Consider the following 15,267-nt stretch of genomic DNA (forward strand, 5'->3'; position numbering starts at 1 on the left):
AATTGGTGAGAAGGGCAAGAATTCTTGGGGGATTTCCATCACAACAGCCTGCCAGATGTGTGTGTGAACTAAATGAGAAGAGGTTGTCTCATGATGTCCTTTGGTCTATAGCGCAGTCACCACTACAATAACTATTGGTGGTGGAATGTAAATGTGGACCCTTTGAATCTACCAGTGAGTATACAAATAATTAGACAAGAGAATCTCTCGAATGCAAAGATCTTACATTTTTACCAGTTATAATGATAAGCTTCTAATATATGATACATTAATATTAATACAGCACACAATGATTACTAATATTCTTTATTCTTATGAAGATTTTTAAAGTGCTTCAAATACACTTTTCTGTCCATAAGCTCATAACCACACCTCTTATAACACAAATTAAATCAATACAACCACAAAATATTGTCCACTTTAAAAACATGACACTTTTTGGTGTTAGTACATACGAAAGTAATGATTTGCTTTTGTTTACATTGTGAGCTGTGGATTGTTCCATGCTTATTAAATTATCCTCTATTGCACACGAAAATTATATATTAATTAGAGGTAATTTTGACTTTGAGTGATGATGTGCTACAACTTGTATATCTCCAAATGAACAGGATATTGCCTGCTTTGCCACAGTAAAGCTTAATTCCATCATACATCCCTAAGTATTTTTATAAACTGTTTGGTTATTGATTATAAGGAAAGTGACAAATGTTTACACCAGATGTAATTGGTGGCCTTGGTCTCCATTTTAACTGAGAGACAAATACAGGAAATTGACATCAGATGGTGGCATTTTGGGGTGATTATGTGGTTACTGTTACTGAGATTAACTAGCTTCCTTAACCTTATTATTTAAATACTTGAATTTAATTTCTCTATTTGAAATTTAGGATGATAATAATTTTACAAATGACTTGCTTGCTGCTTTGAGAAATTATTATTCACATTTTAAAATTGAGCACCAGACTAGATTTGATTTCAGTTTCAAAACCTATGCCAACAAACAGCACCATGTAGACCTACTTCATTTCATTTTGACTTTTGGATGAAAAAGCAGCTCATTTTGCCATGTGATGTAATGTTAGTCCATTCTGCTGAGTGATCAGAACACAGCTGCTAGAATACAATCAGAACCAGACTATCTGTAAATGTGCCTGGGAGCAGAGTCATATAGAGCTATAGACCCAATGCTGGAATTGTATTTCCACTGGGTAGAAAGTTATTTTCCAACACAAAGAAGGAGGCCACCTGGCCCATCATATATGTTGTAAATGTTCTATTGTTTTATAATTTAGTTAAGCATGTTCACTGCAGATCAGTGTCAATCCATGCATTCCCAATAATGAAATTTTATTCATCACAGTAGCTCTATGGATTGTAGGATTGAACACTCATATCCCAGACCTTACTGACAAGTTGACCATAGAAAGGTACTCCGCAGATAAGTTAGGGATCAGTACAGATAGAACTATTATGATATATGTTCTGCTGAGGTGATTAAGTGCATGTTTGACAGTGTGGTGAATAAACTTTAGCCTGAGTTTAAGGTGGGGGTAAGTAAATACGAATGGTAATTGGCCCCTTTTTATGCTGTAATATTAAATGTAATCCGTGATACCTGGAGTATTTAATGCTGATATTAGCACCATCATTCATATCTTGTAATTTCAGTTTGCTGAGATTTTAAAAGGATGGGAAAAAGAAATTGAATTGACAATAGGTGGAGGGGCAGGTATTGTTGAGGAAGCAGGGGGGTCTGCAGAAGGGCTTAGGAATGATTGGGAGAATGGGCAAAGAAGTAGTAGATGGAATATAGTGTGGGAAAGTGTATGGTCGTGCACTTTAGTAGAAGGAATAAAGGTGTAGACTATATTCTAAATGGGGGATAAAAACATAAATCAGAGCTGCAAAAGGACTTGGGAATCCTCATGCAGGATTCCCTAAAGGTTAACTTGTAGGTTGAGTCGGTGGTAAGGAAGGCAAATGCAATGTTAGCATTCATTTCAAAAGGACAAGAATATAAAAGCAAGGATGTAATGTGGAGGCTTTATAAGGCATTGGCCGGACTGCACTTGGAGTACTGTGAGCAGTTTTGGGCCCCTTATCTAAGAAAAAAAACGTGCTGGCATTGGAGAGGGTCCAGAGGAGGTTCACGAGAATGATTCTGGGAATGAAAGGGTTAATGAATGAGGACTGTTTAATGGCTCTGGGCCTGTACTCACTTGAGGTTAGAAGGATGGGTGGGGGGGAATCTTTTACTTAATACAGCTTGTAAAGAGTAAATTGTTGTAACTTAATCTTAAATTTCATTTGAATATGAGAAGTGCAGAGGCTGGCATGGTCGCGTAGTGGTTAGACCAATGCTTTACAGTGCAGGCGACCCGGGGTCAATTCCCACCACTGCCTGTAAGGAGTTTGTCCATTCTCCCCTTGACTGCGTGGGATTCCCTTGGGTGCTCCAGTTTCCTCCCAGGTCCAAAGACATACTGGTTGGTAGGTTAATTGGCCATTGTAAATTGTCCTGTGATTAGGCTGGGGATAAGTCGGATGATTGCTGGGTGGCATGGCTTGAAGAGCTGGAAGGGCCTATTGCACACTATATCTCAGTAAATAAATAAATGCTTAACTTCTTTAACAATATCTTCATCACAAGTGTTCCTTATTAAATGTCTTCATTGCAAGCATTCCCTTTCATGGAAATGACTCTTAGCAACCATATAACAAAATAGGTGCTTCAAAACAAAAAGCAGTTTGAATTTTTTTTGTCAAAATGTTGGTCTCTCCAACTGGTTGTTTTACACACAGTAAAAGTAATGAAAGGTAATTCTTCCAGAGATGTAACCTATTCTCAACTCACAGATCGTAATTCATGTGATTCATGATGTGTGAATATGGATGCAGTAGGACTCAGTCTGCTTATTCCATGATCTATAATCATATAGGGAAATTACACACATAAATGCTTCATCAGATGACGGAAATGCATCTTGATGGGTAGGATTTACTGTATATACAAAAGTCCGTTGTAGTTCAAAAATACCTCAGTTTTCTAAAAACTATTCGGTTGTCACAATCATTCTTATAAAAGGTTTATTGTCAACATGCAAAGTGACTGTTAATTTATTCACAGGACTTGGGCAGTACTAGCAATGATGGTATTTATTGTCCATCCTAATTTCCCTCAAACTGAGGAGGCAATTAAGAGTCAATCACAGTATTGGGCGTGGAGCTACATGAAGCCTGTATTGGGAAAGGACAGCATTGTATCCTTCCCCAAGCAAAGCTACTGAACCACATGGTCTTTTTTTTCAATAAGTTAGCAGCTTTACAGTCACCTTTATTGTTAAAAAAGGATCTAGTGCGTTCCCAGCGTATATGATGAATAAGCTCTTCTTTACTGTTGTTTACTCACTGTGCAGTTATTTAATCCTTTAAACTTAAATCCTCCAACTGGACTGATGGAGCATGATTTCATGTCTTGGGATTAGAAGTCTAAAGCTCTGGCTTCCAGTCTACTAGCTTTCCTAAACAGTGTATCTTAAAATGTAGCTTTGTGCACCTCACCCAATGCATTGCTTGCAAACACCTGGGTAGCAAGTTGTCAAAAATGTCATCTCTATCTTCATAATGCAGTTCCATCAAAGCCGATGTAAATAAATCTTTCATGCATAATACGATGTACAGCTATTGTTATATTGCAAGTTGACCAACTACAAATTCCTGCCCTCAACACAATACACAAGCTGAAGTCATGACTATATGCTCAGCAGCCTACTTTACAGGGAGTGCAAATACTTAATTTTGTATTCCTTTTGGCCTTTGACCAGCTGCAGTTTCTCTTCATTTATTTCTACAGTAGTTCGTTGTACGTCTATTTTTATAGACTGAATTCTCAGAAGTAGAATTTTTCAGCATTACCTGGTACAACTCAGCTGAAGAAAGATGCCTCTGGATGCCGAATGTAGGAGAATGTCGTTACTCCTAGTACATATATATTTCTCATCAACCCCACTCTCCTCCTCAACTACACAGCCCTCAAGTTTAAACATTGAACTTGAAATTCTTTATCCCATTTCCACCATTCAAGTATTGCTAAGAATAAAAAATACTTTTTCCAACTAAGTTAAGAGTCATAGTTTCAGTGATTTATATAAATTCCTTGTCAGCATATACACACACAACTAAGAATGGAGAGACTCAATTCAATTATACACATTTTTTTTCAATTATACACATTTGCCATGCGCACTGAGATATTAGCTTTTCATGTGTGTAAACTATCACCAACAGTAACAATAAAATTTATTTCAGATCAATGTTTTTGATTTGTTCAAAAATAAGAAGATGGGACATTTTTATGACAGCTGAATTTGGTTCGTAGAACTACGAACGGACCCAGCTAGCTGGGACCCAAGTCGGTTCCCTTTCTATATTCTCCAGAATAACTTTTAATTCATTGCATGCAGTTTGAAGGTCGCCTTTCACCAACACTTTGTCGATGAGATGACCATACTTCTCTTCGACATGGGCTGCTGACTGAGTCATTTCCCAGTAATCATCTTCCTACAATTAGAAAACAGAATATGCACAGGAAGAGCAGAACCATTCTAAATGAAAAACAAATGGAATGAGTGAGAAATAGAAATTCATACTGGAGCGTGAAATGCCAACACTGATGCACCATGGACAATTAACATATCCGGAGTTTCACCAAAAATATGAGCAAGGTTAATAACAATCACTACTATTCACATGGGAATTGGACAGCAAGGTCTAAAAATGAGACTTAATAATGAAATCCAGAAGTCACTGTCTGAGATGTGACAGTCATCCAAAAGTTTGCTGAAACAGCATCTCATTGTTTCCCCTATTTAACTAAATTGCAGAGCTAAAAATAGACTAAGCTTTTAGGAAAAGTTAAACATTACCTATTCTCTACTACATACACATTGAGTATTATACTAAGCTCCTGTTCAGATTGGCAACAACATCTCCTCAGGTGCACCAGAGAGCTGTCATGTTTAGCCCCCTGCTCTACTCACTTTACACATGACTGTGTGGCTCAGCACAGCTCCAATGCCATGTTCAAGTTTGCCGATGACACCACTGTCATGGGCCAAATCAAAGGTGGCTGAGTGGTGTCATAACAACAACTCACTCAATGTCAGCAAGACCAAGGAACTGATTATAGACTTCAGGAGAGGGAAACCAGAGGTCCATGAGCCAGTCCTCATATGAGGATCAGGAACAGAGGTGGAGAGTGTTAGCAACTTTAAATTCCTGGATGTTACTATTTCAGAGGACCCGGTTATGGGCCCAGCACATAAGTGCAATTACATAGAAAGCATGGCAGTGCCTCTACTTCCTGAGGAGTTTGCGGAGATTCAACATGACATCTAAAACTCTGACAAACTTCTATAGATGTGTAGTGAAGAGTATATTGATTGGCTACATCACAGCCTGGTGTGGAAATGCCAATGACCTTGAACAGAAAATCCTACAAAAAGTAGTAGGTTCAGCCCAGTCCATCATAGGTAAAGCCCTCCCAATCACTGAGCACACCTACATGAGAAGCCATCCCAGGAAAGCACCACCCATCATCAGGGACCCCTATCACCCAGGCCATGCTCTCTTCCCACAGCTACTATCAGGAAGAAGGTACAAGAGCCTCAGGACTTGCACCATCCAGTTCAGGAACAGTTATTACTCCTCAACCATTAGGTTCTTGAACCATAAAGAGATAGCTTCACTCAAATTCAATTGCTCCATCATTGAAACGTTCCCACAACCAATGGGCTCACTTCCAATGACTCTTCATCTCATGGTCTTGATATTTATTTATATTTGCATTAGCACAGTTTCTGCTCTCTGGTTGAACACCCTAGTTGGGTGGCCTTTCATTGATTCTGTTATAGTCATTATTCTATAGATTTGTTGAGTATTCCCACAAGAAAATGAATCTCAGGGTTGTATGTGGTGACACATATGTGCTTTGATAATAAATTTACCTTGAACTCGGAACATTTCATTACCAAACAATTTCTATTGCTCTCATTACTTAACATTTAAATTACCAGCAATTTAATAAATAACACCAATAAAAGTCGAATGTAATTTTCACTTTTATATTTAGTGCTATGGGTTTGGTCACATATTTGACAGATTTCATTCCTTGAAAGACATTGATACAATAATCCAGGGATGTCATGATTACAATTCTGATATTAGATTTTTTATCTCCTAAGTTTTAATTTCCCAGCTGCCATAGTGAGTTTCAATTCTCAATTTAATGCTGCACCACTTCCTTCTCATAACTTAGTGAATACTGTTGGAAACTTAATTGGGTGCCAAAATAATATAGTGAGTTACAAATATTGCAGGGATAGAGCTTAGAACATAGCAGTGTTCTGCTATTATGAATATTTTCCTGATTCTTTTACATTCTTCTGTAAGGTTAAAGTGAGGTTCATGAAAAAATTTTGTAGCAAAAATTACTTTAAGTGTAACCTTGCTGTGATTAGACTTACCCCTAATTCCTTAATGACATCCATCTCTGCTGTTTTAGCTGCTGTTGAGTTGGCCCGTGGTTCTTGAATAAACGGCTTGACAAATATAACATATGGTTTAAATTCTGCTGTTCTGAGGTGTTTGATTGTCTGTAATTTAGAAAAAAGCGCAACTCAGTTGTACAAAAAGATTAACTATTGTACGAATGTAGCTACAAAATGGATATTATGCCAGAGATCAGTCTACATCAGAATATTTAAAAAGATTGAATTTTTGTATATTTCCCTCATAAAGACCTCAACGTTTGGAACTTTCAATAAGCAGAAAATGCAAATTTACTTTGGAACATCAATGGTCGCCATTTTTAAACAGTAACATCTCACAAATAACAATGAGATTGATAATTAGCTGATTTGCTTGTACTGGCATTAATTAAAGATAATATTCATTAAGACAGTTCCATGAGATGCTATTGTTTCTGTCTGCTGATTTCTAGCATTTTTTTTAACTTCATTTAAATACCTGCCCTTCACTTGTGCAGTGTTTCAATCAGATTAGAGGTTCTGCTGCAGTTCAAAATAGTATTTGTCATCTGAGAAAAGATTTCTTCAAACCTGTGTTCTACATTTGGCAGAAGGTACAAGTCAGTGTCAAATGTTACTTCAAAATCAATAAGGTGCAGAATAGTGCACTATACTTGATGATTTCCAAAATCAATATTAGTAGTATAAAGTGCTGGGTAAATGGACTGGAATCACACTGTTGAATAGAGTTTGGCAAACAGTTGTGTCTATTGATGCAATCATCATCATTCTCCCTTTGTCTCACTATTGTTTTCAGCCAGTGTGTGTCTTCTGACCCAAGCAGGCAAGTTCCCATGAGTCCATTAGAAGCAAACTTTTAACTTTTATGGACACTGTATGAGTGAGAGAGTGAGTCAAGCCTTTTACTGTTTCTGCTTCTGTGTCTAGAATACATGGGTAATAAAAACAGAAACTGCTGCAAACACTCATCAGGTCTGGCAGCATCTGTAGAGGGAAAAACAGAGTTGCTATTTCAAGTCCAAGACCTTTTAAGTGGACGAAGGCTTGAACCTGAAACATCAGCTGTTTCTATTTCTGCAAATGCTGCCTGGCCTGCTGAGTGTTTCAGGGATTTCTGTTTTTATTTTGGATTTCTAGTATCAACAGTTTTTTTTTACAATTTTAATTATACGCGGCATCACTGTCAGACATATTGGGTCACGTGTGAATCACTACAAGCATGTATTTAGTTTAAAGAGAATCTTAATAGTCACAGAACACTACAACACAGAAACAGACATTTTGGCTGATCTAGTCCATGCCAATCTGTTCTTCTGCCTGCTCCCATCAACCTGCACCGGGACCATAGCCCTCCATACCCCTCCCATCCATGTACCTATACAAACTTCTTTTAAACGTTCAAATCAAACCCGCATGCACCACTTCCACTGGCAGCTCGTTCCACACTACACATCACTCTCTGAGTGAAGAAGTTCACCCCCAGGTTCCTCTTAAACAATTCACCTTTCACCCTTAACCTATGGCCACTAGTTCTAGTCTCGCCCAATCTCAGCTGAAAATACTTGCTTGCATTTACCCTATCAACACCCCTCATAATTTTGTATAGATCTATCAAATCTCCCCTCATTGTGTCAGGGAAAAAAAGTCCTTTCTTTTCTTTTTAAATCTTTTTATTGAGTAAGTATACAAAAAAGGTAAGCCATATAAACATTAATACAATGTTAAAGTATAATAAAATTCCAAAAGATAACAATACCAAAAAGAAAATACTACAAACAATGTAATTTAAGCATAAGAAACCAAGATAACATAATAGTATACTAGATTTTATATATATCAATGGAAAAAAAAAGAAAAAAAAACCCCCCAAAAAAAACCCACCGTGCAACTAACTAAAAGCAAAGCAAAGCAATGGGCTAACTTGAAACCAAACAGAGTTAAACTTAAAATCACGTCCTCAATCCCGACCTCCATTAAAACAGTGAAGAAAAAACAAGAAGGGTAAATATTACATTAAATGAAAATATCGAATAAAAGGTCCCCAAATCTGTTCAAATTTAAATGAAGAATCATAAAGGTTACTTCTAATTTTCTCCAGATTCAAACATAAAATCGTCTGAGAAAACCAAAAAAAGGTAGTTGGAGCATTAAGCTCTTTCCAATGTTGTAAAATACATCTTTTCGCCATTAAAGTAAGAAATGCAATCATTCTACGGGCTGAAGGGGAAAGATTACTAGAAATTTTAGGTAGTCCAAAGATAGCAGTAATAGGGTGAGGAGAGATATCTATATTTAATACCTTAGAAATAATATTGAAAATATCTCTCCAAAAAGTTTCCAAAGTAGGGCAAGACCAAAACATATGAGTTAAAGAGGCTATCTGCCCCGAACATCTATCACAGAAAGGATTAATATGCGAGTAAAAATGCGCTAACTTATCTTTGGACATATGTGCTCTATGAACCACTTTAAATTGAATTAGGGAATGTTTAGCACAAATAGAGGAAGTATTAACTAATTGTAAAATCTGCCCCCAATCATCCACAGAAATGGTAAGCCCCAATTCCTGTTCCCAATCTACCCTAATCTTATCAAATGGAGCTTTCCTAAGTTTCATAATAATATTATAAATCATAGCCGATTTTTTTAGATATTTTTTTTAGATACATTTTTTTAGATATTTACAAGTTAGAAATTTCCTAAGTACTATACTTTCTTCCTTTCCAATGCTTCCTCCTATATATATTTTAGATTCGATAATTAACCTTAATCCATGTCAGAAAGGTGCATCGGGAAAAAAAGTCCTAACCGATTCAACCTTTCCCTATGACTCAGTTCCCCAAGTCTCAGCAACATTCTTGTAAATTCTCTTTCAATTTTATTGACATCTTTCCTGTAGGTAGCTGGCCAGAACTGCACACAATACTCCAAATTTTGTCTTACCAATGTCTTATACAACTTCAACATAACATCTCAACTCCTGTACTCTGATTTATGAAAGTCAATGTGCCAAAAGCTCTCTTTAAGATGTCACCTACCTGTGATGTCATTTTCTAGGAATTATGGATCTATATTCCCACATCTCTTTATTCTACTGCTGTCCTCTGTGCCCTACCGTTCTCTGTGTAAGTCCAACCCTGGTTTAATTAAACTAATGTCACATTCTGGAGTTTTCAGTATTTTCACATACTTTGCACACTACTTCACATTATCTTGGAGCATATGCATTCTAATATTCAAGTTAAAAGTTCAATAATCAGATGGGCTTCTTTAATGAAATCATAAAAAGCAAAGAACTACAGATGCTGAAAATCTGGAAGTAAGACAGAAGTTCAATAAACACTCAGGCAGTTAGGCAGCATCTATGAAAAAAGAAACTAAATTAACATTCCAGGTCAGAACTTTAATAAATCTGATTCATAGTTTGCCATCTGGACTATGTCACTTGGTCTGATGGAATATTTTCTTTCCGCATCTGTTCTATGCACCATAATGAATTGCCTGCAGTAACAAGAATTGAAGTTTGATCCTTACCCATTTCTAGGTGATGTGTTTTAAGTTTGTCATTTCTCATAGCTTAGAAGCTGCCACATAGAACCATGGAACACTACAGCACAGAAAGCAGGCCATTCAGCCCTTCTAGTCTGTGCCGAAACACTATTCCGCAAGTCCCATTGACCTGCATCCAGTCTATAACCGTCCAGACCTCTCCCATCCATGTACCTGGATGACGAAATTCACCATCTCTGTCAATGTGCCAGCACAGCTTTAGTTAATAGAGGAAAAAGATGTCTGAATATCAAAGCACAGATCTCATGGTTTACCAGAAAAGAGTGCTTCCTACACTCTTATCTTCACTGAAACCTGGACCACCTGTGGCAAGCACCCGAAGGCATTGGAAAAATACCACAAACTTGTCTCCACATAATCCTCCAAGTTCACCAGAAGAAAAAAGAAACCAATGTCAGTTCGGTTTTGGGGATAAGGCAGAAGAATGGGGTGGAGAAGGAAAATAGATTACCTATGATCGAATGGCAGAGCAGACTCAATAGGCCGAATGGCTTAATTCTGCTCCTATGTTTCATGGTCTTCTCCTAGGCCAGCAGCCCCAGCGATACACCCTAGACAGGTCACATTATTTTCAAACACGAGGAATTCTGCAGATGCTGGAAATTCAAGCAACACACATCAAAGTTGCTGGTGAACGCAGCAGGCCAGGCAGCATCTCTAGGAAGAGGTACAGTCGATGTTTCAGGCCGAGACCCTTCGTCAGGACTAACTGAAAGAAGAGTTAGTAAGAGATTTGAGAGGGGGAGGGGGAGATCCAAAATGATAGGAGGAGACAGGAGGGGGAGGGATGGAGCCAAGAGCTGGATGGGTGATTGGCAAAGGGGATATGAGAGGATCATGGGACAGGAGGTCTGGGGAGAAAGAAAAGGGGGGGCGGGAAAAAGCCCAGAGGATGGGCAAAGGGTATAGTGAGAGGGACAGAGGGAGAAAAAGGAAAGAGAGAGAGAAAGAATGTGTGTATATAAATAAATAACGGATGGGGTACGAGGGGGAGGTGGGGCATTAGCGGAAGTTAGACAAGTCAATGTTCATGCCATCAGGTTGGAGGCTACCCAGACGGAATATAAGGTGTTGTTCCTCCAACCTGAGTGTGGCTTCATCTTTACAGTAGAGGAGGCCGTGGATAGATATGTCAGAATGGGAATGGGATGTGGAATTTAAAAAAGAGAAAGGGGCTTCCCTTCCTCCACCATCAACTCTGCTCTCAAACGCATCTCCCCCATTTCATGTACATCTGCTCTCACTCCATCCTCCCGCCACCCCACTAGGAATAGGGTTCCCCTGGTCCTCACCTACCACCCCACCAGCCTCCGGGTCCAACATATAATGCTCCGTAACTTCCGCCACCTCCAACAGGATCCCACCACTAAGCACATCTTTCCCTCCCCGCCTCTCTCTGCTTTCCGCAGGGATCGCTCCCTTGTCCATTCATCCCCCCCATCCCTCCCCACTGATCTCCCTCCTGGCACTTATCCTTGTAAGCAGAACAAGTGCTACACATGCCCTTACACTTCCTCCCTTACCACCATTCAGGGCCCCAGACAGTCCTTCCAGGTGAGGTGACACTCCACCTGTGAGTCAGCTGGGGTGATATACTGTGTCCGGTGCTCCCGATGTGGCCTTCTATATATTGGCGAGACCCGACGCAGACTGGGAGATCATTTTGCTGAACACCTACGCTCTGTCCGCCAGAGAAAGCAGGATCTCCCAGTGGCCACACATTTTAATTCCACATCCCATTCCCATTCTGACATGTCTATCCACGGCCTCCTCTACCGTAAAGATGAAGCCACACTCAGGTTGGAGGAACAACACTTTATATTCCGTCTGGGTAGCCTCCAACCTGATGGCATGAACATCGACTTCTCTAACTTCCGCTAATGTCCCATCTCCCCCTCGTACCCAATCCGTTATTTATTTTTATACACTCATTCTTTCTCTCACTCTCCTTTTTCTCCCTCTGTCCCTCTGACTATACCCCTTGCCCATCCTCTGGGTTCCCCCCCGCCGCCTTGTCTTTCTTCCCGGACCTCCTGTCCCATGATCCTCTCGTATCCCCTTTGCCAATCGCCTGTCCAGCTCTTGGCTCCATCCCTCCCCCTCCTGTCTTCTCCTATCATTTTGGATCTCCCCCTCCCCCTCCCACTTTCAAATCTCTTACTAGCTCTTCCTTCAGTTTGTCCTGACGAAGGGTCTCGGCCTGAAACGTCGACTGTACCTCTTCCTAGAGATGCTAACTGGCCTGCTGCGTTCACCAGCAACTTTGATGTGTGTTGCTCACATCATTTTCATGCAGTTTCCTAGAACAGGCACTCTATTCTGAGCTCTTGCGGAAAGAGACTACCAGACAGATGGAGAAAAAGATTTAAGGATACAATCAAAGCCTTCTTGAGAAAATGCCATATCCCCACATGACACCCGGGAACTTCTCGATTTTGAACGCTCAAAGTGCAGAAGCTTTTGGGATAATATTAAGAATGTCAAGTCCCTGCATCAGACATGCCTAGAAATGCTGCAAAGCTGGCGAAAGCAGCACATCACTTCATACCCTTCAGGCTATGGAGAGGGTAGGGGAGGGGGGACTGGGTAATTGCTCTGCAGAACACCTGTATTCAGTCTGCAGACGCAACCCCGAGCCTCCTGTTGCTTGGCCCCTTAACACACCATCCCACTCCCTCTCTGTCCTCCCTCTCAGTGTATGGTTTCCTACATGGTCACTGTGATGCTCACAGTAAGCTTGAGGAAATGCCCCCCATCTTCCAGCCTTCTGGATTCAACACTGAATTCTACAACTTTGGCTAACTTGATTTCTTAGTCAGTGTCAGTTATCCATTTTTAATATTAGCTTAGCTTGTTTTTTGTCCTCTTTTTCTGTCTGGGAGTGTATGAGATACCAGGCTGATCTGACAGGCACGGAGTTCTGTTTTGCTTTTGATAACTCACACATTCTTTCGTCTAGGTGTTTCTGTTTCTGTTCTCACTCTTTGAAAGCGCCCATTCACTCACTGACCGAATAACTTTTCTTTATGGCTGTTAGACACACCCCTTCACCACCTTCCCTGCAGCTTTACAAACTTTTTGTGTCACCTTTTTAGTTTGCATGAAGGATCTCTGCCTTGAAATGTTCACTTTGTTTCTCTTCCCACAGACATGGCCCAACCCACTTAGTATTTCCAGCATTTTCTCTTCTTCTTTTAGGTTTCCAGCATCTGCAGCTTTTTTGATTTTCTCTAGCATCTACTTACTAAGGACACATAGATGTGAAGTAATTTCTAACTGCCTTCTTCATTTTTATCTTCAAAGACTCTTCTGCTGGAATAATTGCATGAGACAGGATGGGCAGGATGTACTACCTGCACTCAAGAGATGGAAGTAATCTGATATTTATTTATCAAGCTCTGGTGTCTAATTAGTGGAAATCACACAGTGTTCACCTTCTAACAAAGAGATGGGAATGCTACTGCTAAATCAAACATCTTGTCGTTTAACTATTGTTTTCCGGGCCCTTAATTGTTCTGTGATGTTTGAAGGCTCTGGGCCTGTACTCTGGAGCTTAGAACAATGAAGGCAGATCTCATTGAAACCTATCGAATATTGAAAGGCCTAGATAGAGTGGATGCAGAGAGGATGATTTCTGTAATGGGGGAGCCTAGAAGCAGAGGGCACAGCCTCAGAATAAAAAGATGTTCCTTTAGAAGAGAGATGAGGAGGAGTTTCTTTAGCCATAGGGTGACGAATCTGTGGAATTTATTGCCACATATGGCTGTGGAGGCCAAGTCATTAGGTATATTTAAAGCAGATGTTGATAGGTTTTTCATTAGTAAGGGAGTCAAAGGTTACAGGAAGAAGGCAGGTTGAGAGGGATATTAAATCAGCCTTGACAGAATAGCAGAGCTGACTTGATGGACTGAATAGCTGAATTGTCCTCCTATGTCTTGTGGTCCATGGTCTAATGTAAACTAAATGAATCTGGAACATTAAGTCTGTGACTACAAATCAGCTCAGATTTATGATAACTTTTATTTTAATTTTGCATCATGTTCAGGACAGACTTGGTGGGCCGAAGGGACATGCTCTATTCTGTTCTGAAGCTTTATTTGATGAAAATATTTTCACATTCATCATTGCTAACATTACAAATTATTCACCTCACTTTGACTGGAATAGAAAGCAATGATTACTAAAGCACTTACTTGAGGATTTGCATCCACTAAGCAAATCTTCTTTTTTAACATTACTGTGCGGATGGAATCTACATTTATTCCATACAGATTGTCCTTGTATTCCCCATGTTCAACAAATCTAAATCAAAAGAACAAAACGCAGCAAATCAACCCTCTGGACTCAGTATCTAACATCTTCAGTCTGAAATATTTTGGAAGCATCAAGAGTTTGTCTGATGTCTGAACATGGTCAATTATTCCTCCCTCAATCAACGCCAATGCAGAAACTCATTCACTGTCTGTGAAACTTTACTGGCACATTTTGGATGATATTTCCCCTATATTATGACTGTGATTTTAGAAATAATTAATTAATTATGATATGACTAAGGATGTAAGGCTTTGAGACAAAACTCCAACAATTCCTTTCACCTCACAGATGCTGTTCAACCAGCTGAGTTGTTCCAGCAGATTGTTTGTTGCTCCAGATTCCAGCATCTGCAGTCTTTTATGTCTCTCAAGTACACTGTTTTGTTACCTTGTGTTACTGCAGCTATTTTGTTACCTTGGGTTACTACAGGCACATCATAAACACAAGAGATCCTGCAAATGCTGGAAACCTAGAATAACACAGATAAAATGCTGGAAGAATTCAGCAGGTCAGGCAGCATCAAAGGAGAGGCCTTTTGGACTGAGACCCTTTATCAAGACTGGAAAGGAAGGAATCTGATAGAATAGCGGAGTGGACTATGGGAGAAAGGGAAGGAGAAAGGGCACCAAAGGGAGGTGATAGATTCCTTCTTCTTCAGCCCTTTACCTTTTCCACCTATCACCTCCCAGTTTCTCACTTCATTCTCCCAAGCCCATGCACATGGCTTCACCTATCATTTTCCAGCTTACACTACACCCCTTCCTCCCCCACCTACCTTCTTATGCTGGCTTCTTTCCCTTTCTTTTCCAGTCCTAATGAAAGGTATCGACCA

At 39.7% G+C, this 15,267-nt stretch overlaps 1 protein-coding gene across 2 annotated transcripts in view; it reads right to left on the reverse strand.

The window, feature by feature from the left end:
• Positions 1-310: 310 nt before the first annotated feature.
• LOC134340611 (MAGUK p55 subfamily member 3-like) overlaps positions 311-15,267 on the reverse strand; it is a 78,304-nt gene continuing 63,347 nt past the window's right edge. For both annotated transcript variants that reach the window (XM_063038054.1, XM_063038053.1), the window contains 3 exons: positions 14,315-14,423; positions 6,528-6,656; positions 311-4,563 (listed from right to left, as the gene is read on the reverse strand). In XM_063038054.1, coding sequence (XP_062894124.1) covers positions 4,384-4,563; positions 6,528-6,656; positions 14,315-14,423 — 418 coding nt within the window. In that variant the 3' untranslated portion in view covers positions 311-4,383. The remainder of the gene's footprint in view (positions 4,564-6,527; positions 6,657-14,314; positions 14,424-15,267) is intronic.

Source organism: Mobula hypostoma, chromosome X1 (assembly GCF_963921235.1).
Source record: "Mobula hypostoma chromosome X1, sMobHyp1.1, whole genome shotgun sequence".
Lineage (NCBI taxonomy): Eukaryota > Metazoa > Chordata > Chondrichthyes > Myliobatiformes > Myliobatidae > Mobula > Mobula hypostoma.